The 26,596-nt window shown below is 33.4% G+C and overlaps 1 protein-coding gene across 2 annotated transcripts in view; it reads right to left on the reverse strand.

Moving 5' to 3' along the window:
* LOC128232115 (probable N-acetylgalactosaminyltransferase 9) overlaps positions 1-22,749 on the reverse strand; it is a 33,354-nt gene extending 10,605 nt beyond the window's left edge. Inside the window, exons 1-9 of one of the 2 annotated variants that reach the window (XM_052945494.1) lie at positions 22,398-22,749; positions 19,171-19,337; positions 18,286-18,463; positions 9,034-9,234; positions 4,580-4,697; positions 3,211-3,298; positions 2,002-2,099; positions 1,358-1,492; positions 356-463 (exon numbers count right to left, since the gene is read on the reverse strand). In XM_052945494.1, the coding sequence (XP_052801454.1) occupies positions 356-463; positions 1,358-1,492; positions 2,002-2,099; positions 3,211-3,298; positions 4,580-4,697; positions 9,034-9,234; positions 18,286-18,463; positions 19,171-19,337; positions 22,398-22,732 (1,428 nt within the window). In that variant the 5' untranslated portion in view covers positions 22,733-22,749. Of the gene's footprint in view, positions 1-355; positions 464-1,357; positions 1,493-2,001; positions 2,100-3,210; positions 3,299-4,579; positions 4,698-9,033; positions 9,235-10,327; positions 10,532-18,285; positions 18,464-19,170; positions 19,338-22,397 lie in introns of both variants that reach the window. The other variant, XM_052945484.1, reaches the window with a different exon arrangement.
* Between the last annotated feature and the right edge of the window lie 3,847 nt (positions 22,750-26,596).

Below are 26,596 nucleotides of genomic sequence, written 5' to 3' on the forward strand. Positions count from 1 at the left end.
AATGCCGAAGTTACAATTTTTTGTAGTTACAATTTCTGATGTTTCAGCATTTTTGCTTCACTGTGAGATGTCCAATCATTGCTTGACATTGTGATCACATGAGACAACACCATTTTATCATTTGACTATTTACTTGGCATTTTGCGGTTAGATGCGGCTCACCTTTATGATTTTAGTGATGTAAACATTCAGAAACAGAAAAAATGCAGCTTCTACATTTGAAGTGACGCCATCGTCATGCAATTTCACACCAAGTTTGATAACAATCATACACACACGTTACAGCTTAGTTACAACACATCTGGAGTAATAATCATTCTATTCATAGAAACAACTAAGATGCGTGTGTACATACCTCGCTAGCGCTGGCCCCGCCCTGACACGAGAACACGCCAATATCGAACACTGTCTTCTCATCTTTGCCCATTGTGTCAAGGCACAGGTTTGAGGCTGGGTTTCGTACCTAGAGAGTCAATTCATGGTTTATAATTATAATTGTGACGTCCTCAGTAAAAGTCAGTCCTTTGAAGGAAAATGTGACGTTTTCATTTCTGCAAAGTTTAATGTCTCTTAATCAGGCTATCATAGCTATTTTCACATGTCTTCAAAAAAGGTTTTATAGCTAAATTATAAACATCGTTTTTTTTGTAAACCTATCTCTTTGATTTTTTTTTTTGTTGTTGCTCATAATGTTCATACATATCACTCAGCAAGACTCATTTTCGCAGACAACGTCATATTTACAAGTATAGAAGCCTAAGAGTTATGTGTAATGAAACTAGGAGCAAATTAAGAATTTAAATTTAGAGGGAGTGTAACTAAGGGGCAGAAGCTTTCGACCTTCGCCCTTCCCTCCAAACTAAAAATGATTTTAACAATTCCTAGTTCGAAATGGTGCAATTTGGGTGTATTTTATAACTTTTTTCTCCTCTATTGGTGGAAACACTTTCTCTTAAAGAGGTTTGACTTTTTCCTCTACTGGCTATGTTAAATATATTTAAATTTTAAGTTTACTGAGTGTATATAAGATACTGTTAAGGCCAAATATAAATAAATATCTGTTGTAGATTTCACCCAAAAAACAGGTAGGGTAGGGTCCATAGAAAATGTCTGCTGGCAGTAAAAGCGTTAGTGTCGGATGCAAAGAAATTAAAGAAGGTCGTGTAATTGGAAACAATTATGTTTTAATATAACCGAAATGGTGAGCACTATATAAAATTAAATTGTACTTGTGTCACTTCAGATTCCGTCATTAATTTTGCCTAAAAGTTTAATAAAAATCTCAATATTGTTCGGTATGTTTATGTTTTAATAAGGAATTCTTTTCTAAATCTACAACATAATCTAAGCCACATACCATGCCGTAAGCCTGAACGTTTTCATCGGGAATAAACTTATCAGGAATGACGTTGTCAAGGTACCATTTGAAGCTTTTACACTTAAGCCGCTCTCTTAGCGCCTTTCGCTCGCTTAAATCTCCCGCATCTGATAACTGTAATATAGGTAAAATAGGAATTTCAGCACAATTAGCTTAATATTTACATTTGCCAAGATCTTTGTATAGGTTTATATTTATTATAACACGCAAGGAGTTATGACATCATTGTTTATTTCACTCCCATTGGATTAACGCGACATCATTTAACCAATGATTATAAGAAGTTAATAAAATCACCTTTTCTTTTATACAATCGTATGTTGTCGGTTATATATCTCTACAAACAAATATTCAATTGTAAAAGATAATGCTAATTTTAATTCATGATGAATAATTGTTTAAAATGTAATTATAAGTTTTGATCACATTTTTTCTTGCTTTTATGCTGTAGAAGCGCGGGCTTCATGGAATTTGCAGGCATGCCCTTACTACATTCATACGGCATAAAGGAAATATTTTACAGTTGAAGTTACTCTTAAACTCTTCCCCTACCATATGCCAACATATAAGGTAAACCAGTACTTGTTTCAATTTTGAGAGTTTAATTTGATAGATAAACTAACTGATAGGTCTCTTCGATGCATGTAGAACAGCCGCTTGTATTCATCCATCCAAACTTCAGCAAGTCTCATGGAGTTGATCCCATGGGTATCTTTATTACCTGTTTTATAAATCATATGTTGAGTTATAGCTACTATCTAATACACATACTCACAAGTCAGCGTTAAATGGATGCTTTATGCTAGTCTACTTTGATCAATATTCCATCTAAATAATAATTAAATATGCCCCAAAACAGCTCTTCCCTTTTCACTGCCTTGTCCTGCACTGCCCTGCCCTGTCACTTTTAACATTTGTTTATGTTTTGCAAGGATATCTTTTTTTTGCAAGGTTAAAGTTTATGAATGACAATGACAACGCAAGGCTATGACAACGCCAACACCAAGGTACAACAATGCCAAGGCTATGACAACACCAACACAAAGGCTACAACAACGCCAAGGCTATGACAACGCCAGCACAAAGGCTTCAACATGGCTATGACAACGCCAACACTAAGGCTACAATAACGCCAAGGTTATGACAATGCCAACACCAAGGCTACAACAATGCCAAGGCTATGACAACGCCAGCACCAAGGCTACAACAACGCCAAGGCTATGACAACGCCAACACCAAGGCTATGACAACACCAAGGCTATGACAACGCCAACACCAAGGCTACAACAACACCAAGGCTATGACAACGCCAACACAAAGGCTACAACAACGCCAAGGCTATGACAATGCCAACACCAAGGCTATGACAACGCCAACACCAAGGCTATGACAACGCCAACACACAGGCTATGACAACGCCAACACACAGGCTATGACACCGCCAACTCCAAGGCTATGACAACGCCAAGGCTATGACAACGCCAACACCAAGGCTATGACAACACACAGCGCAAGGCTATGACAACGCCAACACCAAGGCTACAACAACGCCAAGGCTATGACAACGCCAACACCAAGGCTATGACAACACATACACCAAGGCTATGAAAAACTTAAAATTCCTTTTATAGGACCACAGAAAAGGTAATAGAGATTATAAGTATCTTCCATGGCCGAGAGTGTAAGAAAGGTTAATCCCAACCCGAGAGTAGGGTGTTTTGGGAAAACAAGGTTCCGCAAAACACGCTTAGCATGGTTAAATTTTTGGATCTGCTTATCTGAGGTGGGAGAAATAGAGATATTAACATATCTTTGTTTGAAGTCATAGTTACCAGGGAATGTGTAAGGATGACTCGATCTAAATATATGTCCAACACGGGAACAGGGAATAAACTCCAACTTTCCACCACACATCCAAACCTGTAACACAATTGATTGATTTAAAAGATAATAACGTTACCCACCACTGAAAGCTGCACTGTCACAGATATACCGTTTTTACAACTTTTTTATTTTTTGTGTTGGAAAGAGCAAATCTTTGCAAACCAATGATTAAAGATTGCTGACAAAAGATCAGATCACAGATTTTCATATTTCTGTTCGAAAATTAATGTTTTATGGCTCAAACTGTTTCTAATGGTTTAAGAAAAATGCACAAAACATAAATTTTTGAACTTAAATATAAAAATCTGCAATCTAATTTTGTCAGCAGTGTTATATAACTGGTTTCAATGCACTTTCGCAAAAATTGGCTCATTCCAAGACAAAAAATAAAAAAAAGTTGTCAAAACGGTATATCTGTGACAGTGCAGCTTTAACATGTCTTTAAAGACACAAACAATAAGTTGGTAAGTTTAAGGAATTAAGATGACTGGATACAAAGAATAAACTCTAGCTTTCCCTCACTCATCCAAATGTTCTGAATCACTCCTAACGGACCATTTTAGAATGTTGTTAAACACCCCCCCCCACCTCCCCGTATTACCGTATTATTATCATTGATTGTTGAAAGAAAATAAACAAGTTTAAGGTAACAGGTGAGCTGACATAAAAGGAGGGTTGAATCGTAAGATACGACCAATATAAGCAAAATTTAGGCCATTGTATAAACAAGCTCATAATAGGATCCATTTTTCTTTTATTCTTGTTAGCCTTGCATCCATTTTTCTTTTATTTTTGGCTGTGAGATATATTTTGAAACAAACCAGTTTTTGGGGAAATATAACATTATGTCTTTTTTGTATTGGTAAATCTGACATTCGCCGCATATTCAAATAAACATCTTTATCTTCAAATTGAAAATAAGACTCGAGTTGTGTTTGCATAAAATGTAATGCTTTTGTTTTACTGTGTTACTTTCTTCAAATTAAATCATTATTATTACTATGATTATGATTCTTATAATTGTTATCATTATATTATTATTATCATTATCATTACCATTATTATTATTAATATTATTATAATCATTATTAATTATCATCATCCTTAACATCATCATTGTCGTCGTCGTCATCATCATCATCGTCATTGTCATCATCATCAACATCATGTTGCAATACTTTGATGTACGCTCATAAAACAACCCCCAATGTCTTTGATTAAATAACAGAACCATAGGTAACCAAAAACAAGCTTATTTTGTATCGTAAGACTAAGACAGAGTCTTGCGCAACACAATATAATTCTGACAGCACTCACCCTGAACGATATTTCAAGGTTTTCTCCACCCCATACATCCATGCCCTCATCATACGCGCCTATCTCAAAAAAGTACTTCCTGTCAGCAGCAAACAATCCGCCTGCCATTGTCGGAGATCTAGAGAGAATTGGAACAATGTTTTTAAGTTTTATATTAATTAGTTTATACTTAATTGTTGTTGACTGATTGTGAAAACAGCAATGAGCTAATATCGATAATTTCTGATTCTCTTTCCTGGGTAGGAACCAGTTTACCTAGATCATTGTTTTTTATCAACATTCTATAGAATATTTGTACCAGATCTTAAGATTATTAAATAGAACTAATAATGCATACAATTAATAACAAATCCATATATATTTATTTTTCTATATTTGGTAAGCTTATAACAGTTAAACTGCTAAAACATATTTTTTATAAATCTTTGTTAAATATATAGGTACACACATTTATCATTACTTTCAAGTATCAGTTATACATTTATCATAAAATTTGAATCAGATGAAGATAATGTTAAGAAGAACCCATACTCAGAATGGATTTTGAGCATATTTGTACAAAAAATTAATCAGGCCCCCAAAACAAACTTTCGACCCAAACCTTTTGGGGCATTTAACCAGAAACAAACTGTCTTTTTTTAGACCTTAGAAACAAATGCATCTGAAAATTATTTTTTACTCCCCAACCATTACCATTTTGTGTTGGTACATTAAGAAGAGTCTTTCCCATGTCTACTGCCAATCAAAAAGTTTGGGTCGGGTGCAAAAAATCAGTGTAGGTCGGGAAAACAGAAATAAATTTTTTGTTTGGTATGCCTTACTTTTCTTACATCACATGTAAACTCATGTTTAAGGGCCTTCCACTATGCAAAAGTGGGTGGGGAAGGCTAAAATTTTAAATGTTTGAAAAGTTCATGTTTAACTAGGTTCTAAGGAACAATCTTTTTGAGGTGCAGAACAAAAATGCTTTGCAACATGTCTATGGGTAATAAGGAGTTGTGCAAATTTAACGGTATGAGATTTTATCCGACTTTGGTTAAAAAAGCATGTAATTTTCGAAAAACGTACTGTCGACAACATTATTATACTTTTGTGTCAAAATTCTCCAAACTACCCAATCAACACAGTCTTGCAGATATACTTTGTAAATCAGGTAGTCCTTACTATTTTGACAGAAAAACATCATAATTTTCGTAAAAGACATTTCTGTAAATAATGTATTATGCTTGCTATAAATATTGAACATCAAACTTTTATAAAAAAATGATATTTTTAAACATTTATGTCTTGCATGGTCCTTCGAACTAACTTTTGCACTGTAGAAGGCCGTCAAAATATAGGTTTTTAACAGATTACTGTAATTTCTACTGTTCGCAAATAAACTTCAGACACACTTATTAGATTTAAACATTGCAATTTTGCAAAGTCAGACTTAACATTTCAAACTGGTTTTGAGTTTTAAATTCACCTTGGAGCTTTGGCATTCCAAGATTTGCCTGTTTTGGACTCTTATATATAAAATCATATAAAGTGGCACATGCAAATATCTTTTAGAGTGCAGAGTCTAGCCATCCAAATTTGTCATGTTATATTTATACACCAATTACAAGCAATTATTTCCGTAACATGGAGTTGTAAATCAAAGTAGAATGAACAATGTCACTGACACTTTTGCAATGCTACAAAAGCTTGAAGTACCAAATATTTTTGAAAACAGTAGTAATACCAGAAACTGATTAAGCAAAGAGCCATATATGACAGGGATTAAAAAATGCCCATAACAATTCCAGCTTAAGATATTTAAAAACTGAACAATAGCCTTAAGTGTTATATTGGGCAGAGTGTTCAGATGTTTGATAAAGTTAACAATGTGGTTAACATCATCATTGTTAACTTTCAAATGTTTATTGCTCTTGAACTTTGATGTGTACATGAGTGATCTGTAGTATATCTAACAATTTTCGAGACGTCTTTTGGCTGTACCCGTTTAATTAACATTGTTACTTTTAACAAAGTTCTGAACAATCTGCCCATTATGTTAAATATATGAAATACATTCTAGCAAAGCAAAACCAAACAAAAGAAACAGCAATGAAAGATACATGGTGCTTTTTGCAGCAATTCATAGAGGAAAAAACTGAAAACTACATTTAACATTTTATAAGTCAGTGATATATACTTTGTAAAATTATATAACATTGAAGTGAGAATCACCACCAGTATTGATGCTTAAAGGGACAAGACACCATATGGTTTAAAAATCAGCAAATACAGTATTTCTTCAAAACAAGCCTAGAATAGTTTTAGCCCAGAATTATACATATTCTGGTTTTCCCAAGCTAATCCTCCGGTACAAACAATAGCTCGAAATTCATCTTTTATTTGTACCGGCATTGGAAATCCCAGTTATGTGAATTCAGGGCTAGATATATTGTCAATGCCAGCTGGTAAGAGGCCGATAAATTATAACAGCCCTTTACATGGTTGAAATAATGAACACAAAAATCATGTTGCTGTCTTATCTGTGTTTCCCTGTTGATATAGCACATAAAGGTTTCCCAGTTTAAATCATTTCTGTTTATGAGGACAGATAATATGTTGATGTTAATTTCATACTTGGGATTTATGTGGCAGACAACAAATTTTTAACTGGAAAATGCGCAAAATCTGCAAAGATGCATGTGTTGTAAGCCATATGATACATCAGAAGGTAAGATGCAATGCATTGTACACAACGATGTCAATTTTATTTAAGTCTTTGATAATCCTCTTTTTTTCTTGCAATTTTATCATCTGGTGTCTAGTCCCTTTAAAGCAGAGGTTCGGCCCAAATAATCTTGAAAATAGTTTTTCTTCAGGAAAATCTTGATCTCAACACATTTAACCACAGTCAATCATAATACAATTCAGACACTTGCATGTTTCACTCATTTTAAAAAAGAGATTTTTTTTTAATAGAATGTGTTGATAAAAACTGTTGTCAATAAATCTAATTCTAGAGCAAAAGAATCTACTCAAGTAACAGGTAAAAAAACAATGAGTTGTACTCAATTACATTTTTTGTTGTAGAAAATGTTTTCATTGATATCTTGACAAAACAAAATCAAGAAAAATGTGCTTTTTAAAACCGTAGAATTGTATGCTTTTTTAAAACTTTTAATGTTATGTGTAAAAATATCTTGAGATCAAAATTGAGATTTGACTAAGTATTTGTGTGATATTGGGGCCTAAGGTCCAAATTTCTCGACAGCTAGGATTAAGTTAAGCTTAATATTTTTATCTTCCTTTAATTAGCGTAATGTATACTACTTTTTTCTTTTAGTTTTTACATATATATAGGGATTTTCTGTAGGATATAAAAATCACAATAAACATTTTTCATTTATCAAAATCAACATTAAATTATGTAATTAATTTGGCTGAATAAAATAAGCAACTGAAAGAGTTTCGAGAAATAAGGGCTAGTTATATAACTATATGTGTGACATAGTTATTTTAAGAATGCTTAATCTTGTTTATGTTTGAAATTAGAAAAAAGGTCATATAAAGTTATATGTATATATATATATATATATATATATATATATATATATATATATTATAAAATATATATTGAAATTTTGAACTAACCCGATTAATGGTAATTTTTGGAACAATGGTAATGTAGAAAGGGGTTGTCTGGATTAAACGCTGTGGTTAAAGCGCTCGCTTTTCACCTAGGCGATCTGGGTTCTATTCCCAGCCTGGGCACATGTGAGTTTGGTTTGTGGTCACCAAGCTGGACAAGTGGGTTTCCTCCCGGTACACTGGTTTCCTCCACAACACAATATCACACTCTCGCATAAATCATGCCAATGAGAGTGATTAATATAATGTTGTTAATAACTTGTTTCACGATCGTTGTAAAATAAAATAAATCGGTTAAGAAGAAGAAGAAAGAGGATCCCCAATGCCAACTTATAATACCTATAAACCTGGCTAACTGGCTAGTCTTCTCACCAGTACATGGTAGCTGTTGCGTAAATACCATATTTAGACTATACCATTACTTACTGAAACACTAGCAATCCAACTATGAAGATTCACACTATTGATTTAGCTGGTAAACATTTTTCTAGTGGACATTTTTGGCTTGGACCAATGGAAAGTGTCAGGAAAATGGGTCAGTTTTTCAAGCAATGCTATTGGTAGAATCATCTGTGAGTCTGTGGTGACATCATTGTTTATATTCTATCATGTATATGTTTATTATAAACAAATTTTAAAATAATCTGTGAGCAATTCTATAAAACAACTATTATTTCAGGTAGTTCCTCTATTTAATATATTTCAGGTAGTTCCTCTAATTAAAATAGTATTATTTCTATAGCAGTTGTGACCCCAAGATTAACATGATATCAATAACAAATTTTATCACACCCCACATTTTTCGCAAATTACATATATTAGTATACCTAAGTGGGTCTGTGTATTTACGGCCCGTTTTTGACGACTCAGGGATATCTTCCCAAGTAAAATGGAGACTCCATGTGAAACCGCCTGGCTGATAGCCACCATTTCCAGAAAATTCGAGTGTTTGATCAGAAATCGCATCAATTATAGGGCACAGCACGTTTCTTCGATCTTCCTTTATTCGCGCCAAAATGGGCTCAATCCTATGACAAAGAAATTTTTTGTTAAGTTACAACCTTTTGGACATTATTGATATTTTCTGTTGTATTTCCTTGAAGCAGAAAGATTCAAAACCTTCCACTACTGCTCTGTGATCTTGCCCTGTTCACTTGAAATCGCTGAAAAAAAGTACCTTTCATTGCTGTTTGATGAAAATAAAGGAGTGAAGGTAGAAATGAAAAAAGAAAGGGTGCAGTTAAAAATGTAGGAGGGTAATTATTTCTCTGTATACATGATGATTGTTTGAAAAAGATTAATAGTTAACAAAGATACTAATAATTTGACAAAGTAATAGTCTAGAAACAAATAATTTGCTCATAAGCAAGCATTATAAAAAGCAAGTATTGGAGTAAAAGTTTTACTGATTTTGAGACAGTATTTTAATGGAATAAATATTATAAATACAAGGACTTGGACATTTTCTTACAATATATATGAGATACAATGGGAAGGATGGTTATACATATAATTTATATATATTAATATATATATATACATGTACGTATATAAACGCTAGCACAAAAGTAGAATAGGCTTTACCAAACTTACTTTCTAAGTAAACCAGTTTTTGATGGATGATTTTATAAATTTCTTATATCAAGTGTGTGAATCCCAAAACAAAAGTGTGAGTGATAGGTCTGCCAAAAGTGTCAGTATTGATAGTTAAAGACCTATATAGAAATAGGGTAAGAAAAAAACCTAAATATAAAACTGTAATCATTAACACTTGGTAGACCATACATTCACGCTGGTATAACCTCTTAAACGAGAGAAAAATCTTTTTAGATTCTCCTTATTTTTTGAAAGCTCCTGAATTTTTTTAATCACAAACATTTAGTTTCTGTGTAAGGAGGTCGAAAATCAGGCAAATGGCACCAAACTTAAATGTACCACATTCATTTAGTTAAAAACATAAATTACCCCCAAAAAATATGGGTGTGCGTTTTTTTTTCTTGAACAAGTTATGAACCAAAAAATGAAGAATCTAAAAAGATTTCTCAACTTGGTGATTAAATAATCAAATGAAAGATGAGTCCTTCCAAGCGCCACAGCCAACAAAAATTCTATGTTGACTACCGTATTGGATCAGTCAAGGACTTTCTACGCTCAGCCTCCCGTTGCGGAATCCCTTTCCAGGCGAAGTGAAGGCTCCACCAGAACCACCCAATGGAATATGAGCCGGTTCCCCCATAATTGAGGGTGTCTTTATCGATATTATCGATTTCAGGACACAAAATTGCTGTCCGGTCTTCTTTGATTCGAGCTAATAATGGCTCTAACCTGTATACATGTAAGGGTTAATAGATCGATTACTAGATTAAGGTGTTCAAGTCCTACTTAACATTATTAGGGTTGGAAAACCTTAAATTATAACACAAATCTAGTATGCACATGTAAGGCCTCAGGGAACATCACTAGATTAACAGTATTCGACCCCTTATTTTCTATTCAAAATCATTATGCATCTAGTGATCTTTATTATAGGAGGAAAATATTTTTTTGATTTTATTGGATAACAAAATTCATTGACCAGCACATAATGAAATCACTTTAAAGAGGCTTCAGGCCTTTTTCTATAGTTGGCCAGGGTCAGACTATTGGACCCATTCCACCAGCAAAAGATATGATATAATTCCCAATCTGAAGAAGAAAATCCCAATCAAATGTAAAAAATAATAATGTGGAAGTTTTTTTACCTGTAACGGTTCATTCAACATCCTAATGAATTGCGTGATTTAAAGTTTTGGGATTATTAAATTCAGAAATTGTTTTTTTTATCACATTCAGAGATGCGTATGCTATATTAACTGTCATGATAGATTTGTTGCAATAGATTATTATTTATACTCACACAAATTGATATTTCAGCAATTTCAGGTCATTTGAAAGGGAAGAGACTTATTTTTTTAATAATTTCTTCATTCATGTAGACTACAGAAAAGCTTGTTAACTGTAAATTACCCAATTTTCCATGTAAAGCGATTATTTTTTCTCGAATTGGCATATTTTGGGCTTGTATAATGAAAAGCATTTATAATATCCATTGATCACAATATGCTAATTCTGTGCTGCATGTAAAGATCAGTGGCAGAACCAGGATTTATTAGGCCAAAAAAAAAAAAAAAATGGTTTGGTTAGGGTTACATCCATTTCAAAAACATGCAGGGAAGGTAGGCTTTTTTTCCCTTTATTTTAGGCTTTATAAAAGAATGTCATTCTCATCCTTTTGAGAATGGTGTTGAAGTAATAATCTGGCCCCAATTTCTCGAAACTTCTTAAGTGTAACAGGCTTAAGCTGCTTATTTCAATCAGCCAAAAAACATACTTATAGTGAATTTTCATAAATGAAAAATGGTTTATTGTGATAATCGTAATGATAATTTCTATCTTAAGTATAAAAACATTTAAAGGAGTATATACAACACAAAATTTTGAAAGACAAAAAAAATGGGTTTAGCTTAATCCTGTTATAAGAGACTTAAGAAATTTCGAGAAATTGGGGCCTGTATAAAGCTTTAAAGGTTTTTAACTACATAATATTTTTGAAATCACACACTTATTATTATTTTTTTAACAACTGACTATAACAAGAGCTGTCACAGAGAGTGAATTTTCATAAATGAAAAATGATTTATTGTGATAATTGTAATGATAAGTTTCATAAATGAAAAATGGTTAATTGTGATAATCGTAATGATAAGTGCGCTCGACTATTCCGCCGATTTTCAGTGTAAGGATTGAAAAGTTTTGGCGAAACATGCGTGGATCACTGTTAGATTAGATTTCAATGCAATACATGATGTGCTGAGATATTAACATAAATTTGGTAACATGCAAAATTTTAACCAGAATTTTTAAGTCTAATAATAAAGGGCCATTATTTGCAAAATACAGTTATCTAACTTGGTTATTCAATTAGGCTGGGTGGTTGAATACTATTGTATAAAGTCTCACAGGTTTGGATCATGATGGTGAACAAGTGTGCAAAGTTTGAAAGGCATATGTCAATGGACTTTGAAAATATCTGAGGTAGTACGCAAACTTTAACGTAAGTTCTAAGTAAAAAAGGGGCATAATATTGTAAAAAAGCTTGATACAGTGACCTCCTCCTGTACACAGGTTGAGATCATGATTGTGAACAAGTGTGCAAAGTTTCAAAGCCATATATCGATGGAATTTGAAATTATCTGAGTTGGTACGCAAACTTTAACATAAATTCTAAGTCGAAAAAGGGGCATAATTCTGTCAAAGGCTTGATAGAGTTACCTCCTCCTTTGTACATGTTGGGGGCATGATGGTGAACAAGTGTGCAAAGTTTCAATGCCAGATGACAATGGACTTTGAAAATATTTGAGGTGGTACAAAAACTTAAACATAAATTCTAAGTAGAAAAAGGGGCATAATTTTGTCAAAATGCTTGATAGAGGTACCGCCTCCTGTGTACATGTTGGGGGCATGATGTTGTACAAGTGTGCAAAGTTTCAAAGCCATATGTCAATGGACTAGAATATCTCTCCTTATTCTTTGAATAGTCGAGCTAAAAACTATAGGGTCGGTGCCTATTTCGTAGGTACAGCTCAAGTAACCCGAACCAAATTTTGTTTTTTAAGGCCTTAGCTAAAACAGCAGCGCTCAACACTTGACCAGCTGGTGCAGATAGCAACTTCTTACATGGATTATTACATAATTTTACTGCCTCTTAGGTCAATATGAAAGTTTGTCCATTTAGATATGAAAGAAGTTTGCAAACAAATTGTTCTAATATCAATGTGTTTCTTCTCAATAATCATTATCAGACAATTTCAAACTAACATCAATTTACTTCTACCTATGTTTATTGAGTTTAGAATAAGCTTTCGGTCTGATAAAATTAAGTGAATAACAAAAGATACTGATAAAATTAAAAGTCGATATCTTAATTTTGACAGCAGATATTTGGACAGCCCTATTATATTAAAACGACTGGTTTAATCAATTTTCACTCAATTCTTATACTGATAAATTAAACCATAATAACATTACAGTATACCAGATTATTTAATGTATAAACTGGACAAGAGAAGTATTAGAAATGACACTGAAAAGTCATTTAAATGTAAATAGTAATATCCGATTTACCTGTCAATTATTGGATATCTCGGTAGCTCTGTTGGTTAAGGGATTTACAAATAATGATAATCTATAATATATTGGTGTAACAAAGTTTAAATCAATCTTTGTTCTATGATTATCATGTCAGCTTATGATAACATTTTGGCTTTATAATTCATTCCTTAAATTACCATTTTAATTGTACAAATTTATTGTTTTAAATCATTTTTACACTTTTTTTTTAGTCTTTTTCACTTATTCCATGTAATATTATATATACATGTATCACATTACAACACTTAAAGCTGCACTCTCACAGATTTACCGTCTTTACAACTTTTATATTTTTTGTTTTGGAAAGAGCAAATTTTTGCGTAAATATCTGCAAACCAATGATAAAAGATTGCTGATAAAAGATCTGGACGCAGATTTTCATATTTCCGTTCGAAAATTAATGTTTTATGGCTTAAACCGTTACAATCGGTTGTATCTTAAATTTGATTTTGTGCATGTGTGCCATTACTATCGGTTTAAGAAAATGCATAAAACATCAATTTTTTAACTTAAATAAAAATCTTTGATTTTTTGTCAGCAGTCTTATATGACTGGTTTCCATGGATTTTCACAAAAATTGACTCATTCTGAGACCAAAACAAAAGTTGCCAAAACGTTAAATCTGTGAGAGTGCAGCTTTAAAAGGCAAGTTATTTAAAGTTATAATTCCATTTAATTAGCAATTATTATAAACCAATTTATTTTGCTTTGCATAAAAGCCCCACAGGTGCTCGTCACATTGCCTGGATACAGTAATACATTTTTTATTTTATTTTATTTTTAATATATATATTTTTATTTTTTTTATTTTTTGGGGTAAAAATATTTATATTTATATATATATACTAACTTTTTTCATGAAAAATTGTGGAATATTTTTTAAATGACATATATTCACTATCTTGACCAAAAACATATAAATATTAAAAAAAACACAAGAGCTGTCACAGAGACAGCGCGCTCGACTATTCTGCCGGTTTTCAATGTAAGGATTTAAAAGTTTTGGCGAAACATGCATGGATCACTGTTAGATTAGATTTCACTGCAATACATGATCATCATCACTCAGTGCTGAGACATTAACATAAAAGTGATTACATGCAAAATTTTAACCAGAATTTTTAAGTCTAATAATAAAGGGCCATTATTTGCAAAATACAGTTATCTAACTTCTATGTGTGCTAACATGCAAGACCTTAACCAGAATTTCTAAGTCCCATAATAAAGGGGCAAAAACTATATAATATGAAAGATAGAGCTATCTTACTTGATTAAAGAAGAAGGTTAAATGGTTTGGAGCGTGTGTGTAAAGTTTCAATAAAATACATGATGTATTCGCTGATGTATTGACTTAAAAATGGTTACATACAAAACCGTAACCAGAATTTCTATGTCAAAAAAAGGGGCCATTACTTGAATTTATTGCAAACTAGAGTTATCTAACTTGGTTAATTAAGTAGGTTGTATGGTTGAGTACCATTGTATCAAGTCTTAATGCAATACCTCAAGTAGTTGCTGTGATATTAACCTATGTGTGCTTTCACCCAAAACCTTAACCAGAATTTCTAAGATGAATAATAAAGGGCAATTATTTGCATTAAATGCAAACTAGAGTTATCTAACTTGGTTAATTAAGTAGGCTGGATAGTTGAGTACCATTGTATATAGTCTCAATGCAATACCTTAAGTAGTTGCTGAGATATTAACCTATGTGTGCTTGCACGCAAAACCTTAACCAGAATTTCTAAGTCGAATAATAGAGGCCTTTTATTTGCATTAAATGCGAACTAGAGTTTTCTAACTTTGTTAGTTAAGTAGGTTGGATGGTTGAGTACCATTGTATAAAGTCTCAATGCAATACCTCAAGTAGTTGGTGAGATATTAACCTATGTGTGCTTGCATGCAAAACCTTAACCAAGGTGTGACGCCAACGCTTGGGTGAGTAGTATAGCTCTCCATATTCTTTGAATAGTCGAGCTAAAAATAAAAAAATATTAATAATAAAAATATATTTTACTGTTTCCAGGCAATGTGACGAGCACCTGTGATAAGCCCCATATTCATTGTTTTATCCTGAGGATCCATTGAGCAAATATATGCTAGATTTTCATTCATTTTTTTTTATAAATTTTATGGCAACAGGGGGTAACATTTTATTTTTTATTGTTCTTAGATGACTGTTTCACTGTTGAATATGTGTCCATGCTCTTTCTTATTGCATAATGGACCATATACATGTGTTTCTATACGAACCACGAACACAAGCTTAACAATTATTTTCCTTTTTTACATATGAATGTTTACATTGACATCGGCTGGTTACAATGAATAAACGCTGTTCCCTGACAGTAATGGACCCCAATATAACCTTTTTATTTGAGTAAATCAAATTGAAGGGGCAGCGGAGAATAGATGGGGGTTGGGGATAAAAAAAATCTAGCAATTCATTCCCAAACCCCCCTCCTTAAATAAACAATTTTATTAAAGTAATATGTGCATAATTAGAGTATTGAGTGATTATCTCAGATTTTTACTCCATACTTATGGTTGTAAAGTATTCGAGTACCAAGGAATGCACTCGGGCAGACTTGAAAACAAATCCCTAAAAAAACAAATTAAATATAACTTGAAAGGAAACTTAAATTTAATGGGGGTTTTTATGCTTTTATTATTCCAAATTATAACCCAAGGAAATTTCTCAACTTGATTAAAAATGCACTCTTTCTCCCAAATAAGGTGTACCACAATTAATACACTTGTTTTAATTTACCAAAAAGGATGAATAAATAACTTAAACAATGGTTCTTATGAAGGATTCCGTGTTTAAATTGAAATAAAGGTGCGGAGTTCATTGTAGTTGAAAAATGATCACTGTAAATCTTTGAGGACCCTACAGTCATTTAATACTTCTACGTTTTCAGCTATTAAATGTATGGTTACGGTTAAATGCATTATTTAGTAAGAAGTTAAAGGTTTATCACTCTAAATTTCTGTTTGTTATTCATGTGTTTGTATTGCTTTTAAATACGAGTATCTCTTTAAACACCTACTTCATTTTACACCTGTATTGCCTTCTCGACAAGTAAAATCATTAAACCATTACATAGGCGTGCAGCTAACCCTCCAACACAAATATTTTCATCATTAAAAAGGCCAGACATAAAATAAAGGTGTTTACAGAAAGCTGAGTAATTTAAAAAAAAAAATTATGATCATTTGACAACTTAATACCTTGATTATTTTTTTACACAAAACTTGCAAAGCAAATCACTATAATGCCAGCAGATAATAGAACATGTATTTTCTATGCTGTAACCTGTCTTTTTGACTTTTATATCTTAAAAGTGTTTGATTCTAAGTCTCAAAAATGATGTTCATTTTAGGGAAAAATAGTTCATTTTTACTTCATCAATTAGTTTTCGTAAAATAACTAAATATGAACAAATATGTTTCACTAATTTAGTATGGATATTTTTGTAAAATGTTATAACAACTGCAAACATACTATTTTTAAGAATGGCCTCAAATATGCAAGCAGACAAGTAGTTTATTTACCACCGAAATGCTCAGGAAATGGTAGGCGGATTATCCAATAAAACTTCAATCTATCAAGAACTGTCAATTTTGGTCATGATTTTGTTTTTCGATAGCTTTGAGCAGTTTTAAATTTTGAAATGACAATTTGTTTAATCTCATTAAAAAATTTCTTAAAAAAAGCTTTGTAGAATTAGGAAAACGACAGGAATGGCATTGTTTTTTAAAACTACAGACAGCAACTGACAGATACTCATGTAAACAGAATTTAAATCTACCGGTAGGCTTAAAATTAATCAATTTTCAATAGCTTTACTAATGTTTTGGGAAACGGGACAGAGTGCTAAGCGTGAAAAAGGCATATTAATTGTGTCAGGCTATGAAGAACTTAAATATTGTAAAATTGACAAACAAATTAAATGTATTTAACTGAAGTTTTTTCAGTTTTCAACTGCCAGGTACATTTGTATATTAAGTTTGTATGTATAATTTATTATCATAACAAAGCCTTTTCCATGTATTTTTAAGTTTGTACGTATTTGCTAATATTATTTTAAGCTTCTAAGCCAATCAAAGGCAATATTTGATTACATACTGAGCATTTTAAGAAGGCAGACTGGTGCACATGCTAATCGCCATGTTCAAGGCAGAAGGGTGCTATCAAAATATGACAGGGTGCAGCACCCACCTTTAACTCATTTGCTAAAATGCGATAATAGAGCTGTTATTTGAACATTTGAACCAAGTTTTATCATTGACACAAGTATATTTAAATTGTTCACATTTCACACAATACAAAACATTTTGATCTCTGACCTTAAAACACCTGAATGAGTCCATTTAAGAAATGAGTTGGGTTGGAGGAGCGTTTCAAAATAAAAAGAAACTGGTCCAATATGAACAAGAGCACCTTCAAGAGTTCCAAAATGCTTGACTTTTTTTCTTCAGTCCAAGAAGGGACATAACTCAACAATAATTAAAGCTAGAGTTATGGGTCTTGTTCAACATAAGTGCATTTCTTTACTGGTAATGATTGTACCAATTTTTATTTGAATATCAAGACAGGTTTTTGATTTTGACAATGACAACCACTTATACAGATGCTTTCTAAAAAAATTAGTTTGAAACCAATAATGTTGATCATATTCAATTTTGTTCCCATTTCAGTAAGATATTTGTTGTTGTTAAAGTTATCTGCACTAAGACAATGGCAACAACTTATACAGATGATAAAGAATTAGTTTGAAAACAATTATTTTGATGACGTTTATTTTTTTCCCATTTTAGTAAGACAGGTGTTGGTATCTAAGGACTTCAGAGGAAAGAATTAATCAACGATCAATGGCCGAACTTACCATCCAGGTGCAGCCTCACAGTGCGAGTCTAAAAATATCAGAACATCGCCCGTCGCAGCACGAGCCCCTGCTAGACGGGCCCTGATAAGCCCGCTTCGTTCCTTGGTGCGTACAACACGCACCACACCATCTGGCCACGTCTTTGCTACATAGTCAGTCAACTCTTGACCTAGACCAGCTGTCAAGAAAAAACAAATGATTGTTTTATCTACGCATTTATAGGGTTCTATACAAGATTTAGAGGGAAGCTGTATCAACACAAAGTCATAACATATTTGGAGAAGTTGTCCCATATATTTGTTACATAGTAAAACATTACTTAAATAGAATGATTACATATTTGATTTGATCTGAACCATGATTTTGGCAGTTAGAACATGCAGTGTAAAAAAATGTATAATAACATTAAAAATATATGAATAACTGCATATGAATTATGATTCCAAATGTGTTAACACAAAGCATCTAAAGAATAGAATACAAGTGGGAGGAATTGTTCACATGTTCATGTGTCTGGTATGACTTCATAGTGGTACCAGTTCGTATGGGTACAACTTCCCCTGTACACTGTATATACATGTACAATTATTAATTTTCAAACCCAAGATACATTTTTATTATGAAAATCAATTATTTCATAAATAATATTTTTTTGGTATGTATAAAGGCATGGCCTATTTGGTATGGTACATTTATTAATTTTTTTTAATGAATTCTGGACACCAAGAGGATATTTTGTGATGGATGCAAAAACCCAAAAATGGAGAGTGTTCAGTATGCAGACTCTTAAATTGTTTAAAACTATGCATGATTTGGATCTAAATGAGAAGAATTCTGTATTCATTAAGGGGGGAAGGGTTACAGATATACACCCTTATTTCTCACCTCTATCACTGAAGTCATCAAGAAGAATCACCTCATGAAGGTATTCTGGTGGCGACCGGTTAACAACGCTGTGAGCAGTCCGCAGAAGAGGTGTCCAAGCCTCGTTGTGAAAGATAACTATCACACTCGCTTTTGGAAGATCTTTAGGGTATACTAGGGCACTGCACCTACATTCAAAGGCAAACAGTTGTTATAATTATTAAAGAATGATAAAAAAAATGGCCATGATTAAAATTAAGCAGTGTTTATTTGCTAAATTTATGTAGTTGTTGGGCTACATGTAGTCTTGGATAATTGGACAAATTTTATGAACGATAATTGAATCAAAATGGACAACAATAATCAGACATTGAATCATGGACCTATTAGCCAGTGATTGAATCGAAAAAAATCAAAATATTTCCATACTTAATTTGGGTTAAAAAGACAGTTCTGTTTATTTAAACAACTTCCAATGTCGTATGTACTTATTAATTGGGCCAACATATTAAATGACAGAAGAAAATTAGAAAAAGATATATTTGTACATTTAAAGCACCAAATTATATTTTAAGGAGAAAAATGATTAATTTTATATGAAATACAATATAATACAATACAATACAGGTGTATTTGCAATTAAAGGCCACCAGCCCAAAATACACAGGTTCCATATGCCTTTTAAATGTAGATAAGAAGAGATTAAACAACAACATATTGTCAATGACATGTATACTTATCTTAACAAACGTCAAACGAAATGTTATAGAAAATCGTCTATGGATTATCGCTAATGTTGGCTGCCCATTGACAATTATTTAATTGTATTTGATCACAGCATTACAAGTTACATGCAAATTATAATTGATTACTTTTTAAGTTGCTTAAAAATTTTAATTTTAGCTGATCAGATAATATTGAATTGTATATTTCGATATGATAATAAGTTACTAAACAAATGATAAATGGCACACTTATGACCTCGCTCAGTGTTTAAAAGCTTTCAACATTGTACGGTAAAAGGAATGACTAACGCATAAGTTACAATTTTATCAAGATTGAGCCGTTACAAAAAGGAAAGTTTACCAAATTACCAGTTCCCAAAATGCAACCTTAAGGGAGGGCCAGACTTATTTACCAGTTACTGTCATTCAATATGTGGTCCATAGAATTACTGGAATCCCCCTAATTACCGGAATCGAAAGGAATCTACCAAAATCTTGTAGAATCTCACGGATTTCCCTTTGAAATACTAAAATATATAAACTTTAATACTGTTTCAAGTACTTTAAAGCTTTAACATTTGTAATATACTGGAAGAATGAAGTTATAATCATACATCAGTACACTTTTTGTAACGGCTCTATCTTGATCAACTAAAAAAAAACGGTAGAAAAAAGAATGTATTTTATGTAATACAAACAAAGACCAAAAAAGTAAAAATAAAAGTACGGTAGTTCCTTTTTCGACGATTGTGGATGTTGGGGTAGCGGAAAGGGAACAAGCCCAAAATCAGACTACTTCAAGGACAGTGATAATGTTTTGTCAATGCTTTACAAGAGAGGCTTGTTTTCGAGTAACAAAATGCAATGGTTCATACATGTACTGTGTTTTAAACCCTCAGCCAGATCAAAGAAACACTGTAGTTATTCAAAGGTATTATGCAACCTTGAAAGAGGACAAAACGTACAAAAAAGGGCGACATGGTTATGTGACGGTGACATTTCAAGCCTATACGTTATTGTGGAGTATGTGGGTTCATTTCCGGGTCGGTCTTCTCCCCACGGCAATGCAACAGGCCCAAACGAATCCACACAAATGCCAATTAATGTTATTGACGATGTATGTAACATGATCACCAAAGACAAACCTAAGGTTGTGTACGACAAATTGAAAGACAAATGCGACAAGTTAGAACGACCGGCCAGTATCCAGCAAATCAGGACAAGTAAAAAAATCGTGCTAAACAAAGTCGACCTAAGACAGTAAATTTGCGAAATATGGCCGATCATATCACTAACCTAAAAAACATGGTCTCTCAAGGTCACCCATTCATTCGTTTGATTATTAGGAGCAGTAAAAAGACTCCATGCATTATCTGTTACACTGACAACCAGATAAATGACCTGAAAATGTTTTGTGCCTCTGGTCAAACTACACAAGGAGTTGACAAGACATTTAACCTGTGTGATATGCATGACACTGTTACATGCTACAAACAGTAAAATGTAAAAAGACAAAAGACAGACGAGCCCCATATTTTTGTTGGTCCGCTGTTCATACACGACAGCAGTGACTTTTAAACATATGTAAACTTCTTAGACCATCTCCGAAATAAGCTTGTCAGCCTGGACAGTTAAGTTATCGGGACAGACGATGAGAAAGCAATGGCCAAAGCAATAACTTCCAGCTTCCCAAGGTCAATATATGTACCTTGTATAGGACATTTCCGACAAAATGCAAAGCAACGGTTAGTCGACAACGCTGTGACATTGACAGACCGTTATTATATTTTGAACAAGATCTTTGGTTCTGGTGGTATTGTTAGTGCGGATGACAGTGTATGTTACGACGAGAAATGCAACGAACTCGGACGTTATTTAGTCACATTTTCCAACAAGTTTCTGAAATACCTCGTCGCCAGACTTAAGCTGATCCGAAAAACAAAGGTTAACCAACCTGTCAGGCATCACCATTCGGGGAGACCTGGGCGAACAATAACTGCGAATCGGTCAACCACATCTAGTTTATTATATTAAAGCTTAAATACTGACTTATACTCATTATAGTCATTGTATACTGACATGAAAACTACCGTAACCCTTGTCACGTTCACTTTCAGATTATATGTACGTACATATGGTCATAATGTTATATATTGGGTGAATTAGGTATTAAGCACTTTCAAACATTTAAATAAACTAAAACAATATAAAGATTTAAATTTTGAATTATTCTGCAGGGGATTCCGGTAAATAGAGGGATTCCTGTAATTCTATGTTCCCTTCAATATAGGCCATAACTTCAGCAACACTGGGTTGGTACATGTACCTGTATACATTAATCCGTATAAACAGCCGCCTCAGAGTCATAGTCTTTGACAATTTTTGTTCAGGCCACTCTACAGGAGCATAATGAATGTCCAAATTTTAAAAAAAGTTCCCTTAACGTGCATTATTGTAGCTACTGTACATACATGTACCAGCAAGCAAAAGTTGACTTGAAAAAGTTATCTAGACAAAGTTTACCCGCTGTCCCTGATATCCTTCAATGACCGTTCCAGGGAGATCTTGTCACTGGCAATGATGTTGAATGCCTCCTTCTCAAATAAAGAATCTGCTTTCTCCTTTTCCGCACCTGTCAAGTGGACACCCATTCCCTTTTCTCCAGGACCAACACGGCTTCCCTCTGACTCTTGATATTTCTCAAATCTTTCCCGACGAAATTTCATCATGTCATCACTAACAACTGCATCATTTCCATCGGACCGGCTGTAAATGTAGACAATGCATGCACCTACGGCTAAAAATGTCAGGATTTTCCAAGATAGCCGATGCCGGCGGAGAAAACGTGGCAGAGACATGTTACATTGATTGCCTGTCGTCCATGATGTTTACCTTTCCTAATGACGTCACTAGTTGGATTTTCCGTTCTAAATATAAATGAGTAGTAAATTGGCCAATGAAATTTCGTATAAGTTTCGACTGAATTCGTTCGGCCAATCGTTGGCTCTTGTTCATTTTCGTATTATCAACGAGTATAATCGTAGTGTGCCCTGACTAAAGAGGGTAAAGTTGTAATTTATGACTGCCAGACCAAACTGGCAACACAGTTATATCCCATGTGACTGGTTCGTACCTGGGAGTAAGATAACATGTATTATTGGTCCCAGTTCGTACATACATGTAGTTTATAATGTACCAAAAAGGTTCAATAGTAAAAGCAGTTTATACTTTATTTCTAAAAGGAGTAATGGTAATAGCAGTTTATTAACACATGTGTCAAAGAGGGTTGATTTATAGTTAAAGCAGTTAAGTTTTACATAAGTATCGTATCTAAAAGTGCTGTAAAATCATTGTATACACTGTACCTATAAGGGGTATAGATAATGTTTGAAAGTTAGGTATAATGAACAGGCATTGCATGCATTGACAAGAAATCATTTCCATCTGTTGCACGCACAATTAACAACTTGAGTTTTTTTATTTATCTATTCTTAATTCCTTTGGCGTATATTGATCTGAGACTTTATGTTTATGTTTTTTTCCCGAATCAATTCCTTGTGACAATTGTTTGCATTGAAAATATAGATCTGAATAGAAAGATCGTTTTAAGCCGGATGATATGGAGACAAATAGTGTGCTCCCGTTACAGTGTATCAGGTTTGCTTATATTTATGTTTCAATATGACTACATGTATATGTATACAATATGTTAAAGCTGCACTCTCACAGATTGGACGCGTTGACAACTTTTTGTCTTGGAACGAGCCATTTTTTGCGAAAATCCATGGAAACCAGTTATATAAGACTGCTGACAAAAAATATACTTTAGATTTTTATATTTAAGTTCAAAAAATGGATGTTTTATGCATTTCTCTCAGTATAACTTAATTGTAAATAAGGGTTTCCTCTAAGTTGTTCTCAATCAAAATTAGTGTTCAAAAATTATATTTCGTCTAATGGGATGGAAGTATTTCTCATGTACGAAATGTTGTTTAATGGGGAAAATTATGTGTGCAAATTGAGTAAGATATCGAATGTACTAAGATGTTCTTGGAAGTTAAATTGCTGTTTTTGAATAAAATGTTTATTAGTGGAGTAGAATTGTATGAGCTTTGGGTCAAATTTGGGGCAAAACTATACTAAGTAGTTTACCTAATAGTTCATGCATATTTATTTATTGAGTCGTAAAACAGATTTTTACAGGTATCATAATACCTCCCCTGCTGCAAATTAAAGATAAAAAACACACAAGAAAATGGAAAAGTGAGACTAAAAGTGTTTGTTCAGGAAAGTCAAAGGTCCTAATCTGGCTTCTGGTAGTCCACGTTAGTAGGAACAAATATGTAGGCTAAATAATTTAGCCTAAACAATATTTTTCTCAGTATCATAAACATGATACAAACAATGGATCCGTGGATCGGAAAACTAGCTGTACAGCAGCTTATGTAAATCCCTTTCCACATATGGATATGATTACAAACACTTGGTAACTTATTTAGAATGTCCAAGATCAATACTGTATAAATATATTTTATTAAAAGTAGCATACAGTACGTGTTATAAATAAAATAACTATAAGTAAAACTCTGCCCTGGTAACTAGATGTTTGTTACAGGTTTTGTAAATTCAACTTTAAGTTGTACGGTTTTAACATTTAGAAAAGAAAAAAACATCAAACACGGAACGAAATGATAAACAAGAGGGATATATTTTGCCGTGCAGCACACAGGGCCTGTATCTGTGATTCCAGTCATCATGTTGTTAATTGACAAACAGTTTCGAGGCAAGTATGTATTGGTGAACAACGAGAGAGAAAGTTCTATTTTGCTCGTGTGTAATGTGTTCGTTCCCACCGCGAAGAAGGTTGTCTATATAGTTAGCGGCCAAGGGATGCCGGATAACATAGTAACCCTTATTGTGTTATATTTGTTACACGTCAGAAAGAAACAGTTATAACTAACCCACATTCACAGAGAGACGAGTCAATTATTTAATTGCGATTAAGGTCATACAATGTAGCTAAGAGAACTACACCCAAGTCGCAGGCGAGTAAGGAGAATATGCAGCAAACATTGTAGTGTGATGGTGGTTTATTATTTTTTCTGTTAAGTGTATATTTGAAACTTGCAATCGACGGGTTATGACGTGAACAGTGAGTGTGAGAGAATTCAAGACTCGGATGGGTGCCGTTATGATTTACAAATTGAACAACTGAGTCCTTGCGTGGACAAGAGGGGTGTTACTGGCAAAACGCAGGCGATAATTATCTTGAGTTTGGATCGGAATTAGATCAACCAGAAACAGCTTGAAGAAAGGTGGTGTTTCATTTTATAAAAAAAATACACCTGACCTGTGTTTCTTTTGTCTCGATGTCAAAATTTCCCACCGCAAACCATAAAGGTTTTGAATATTACATAGCGTCGTTGAGCCGCATATCATCCTGGCTGTCTCATTCTGTAAAGAGTGCCTCATCCGAATGATGTTCTATTTAAGCTGGAGTTCCCCAAGGTTAGATCCTCGGTCCCTTTCTCTTCCTGGTTAACATTTATGATATTGCCAATTCTATCCATTTATGCTGACGATACTAGTTTGTAAGAGATGCAGTTTGTGAAGAAGACCCTTGTGCCAAACCCGACCAAACGTTTTAGATATGTCGCAAAAGGCTGCTCTTATATTTATTTCCTTGATCAAGGGCGGAACAAATATCATTGTAGATACAAACCAAATGACTGGTGGTAGAATCTCTTTTATTAAAACCAGGTTGGTTACAAAGTAATAATGCGAGATGAGATAGTTGTTAACATATTTGGGAACACAACGTTCCATTGCACTTCCAATGCAGCTCAAACGAGAAGTAGATCAATAGTTTGCAGGGTTTGAAGGATCTGATTAAAAACAATAATACGTGTAACATCTGCCAATTTCTAGTCAGAGGGAAAATTACATTAACCTATAAGCTTGTTGAAAACGCAGGAGGTGACACAGCAGTAACACATTCCCTTAACAAACGGAAGGTGATGCGATCTGGACACTGGCCTTACTTGAGTCGACGGAAATGATTGCATCTGAAATGTCATTAGGAGTATATATTCAATGACGTACCAGAGAGATCGGAAGATCCGGTAGAGAGATGACTTTATCGCCTTAATGAGATTGCGAGCAGAAGAAATCATTAAGGAGTTCAACTTTGTCTTTGTCTTAGTCATTATCTGCATCTTTACCATTGTATAGGAATGTTGGTATTACATATGGTTGTTGATTATTGGTTAATTGCTTGTTAATTTGAACCATGTCTTTACACTACAATGTACATATGTAGTTTTATCTATTTAATTTATCAATGAGTTATTAGAAGCCAGTGACATATTCTCATAATACACATAGGTTTAAGGTAACGACTATTATCTTGATTGTGCGTAATCTTAACAACGATGTATTTTAAATTTGTCATGAATCGAGGCTGGTTGATTAAACCAACATTGACAATATATTTTTTCATTATTTTGGACGTGTTTTATCATGGTCTGAAGTTGAGTACAATAAATCAATTTTAACTCAAACACATCTGGCTATTTTTGCTGTCGATGCAAGCCACGCAAGCCTCGATCTGTATGCCCTTTAATAAGCAATTTCCATTGTTCTATCTATATATAAATCAGTGAAAAAACACCTAATTTATTGCACAGTTTCAATGTTTTGCCCATACAATATATCATTAAGGA

Source organism: Mya arenaria, chromosome 1 (genome assembly GCF_026914265.1).
Source record: "Mya arenaria isolate MELC-2E11 chromosome 1, ASM2691426v1".
In the NCBI taxonomy this organism is placed as follows: domain Eukaryota; kingdom Metazoa; phylum Mollusca; class Bivalvia; order Myida; family Myidae; genus Mya; species Mya arenaria.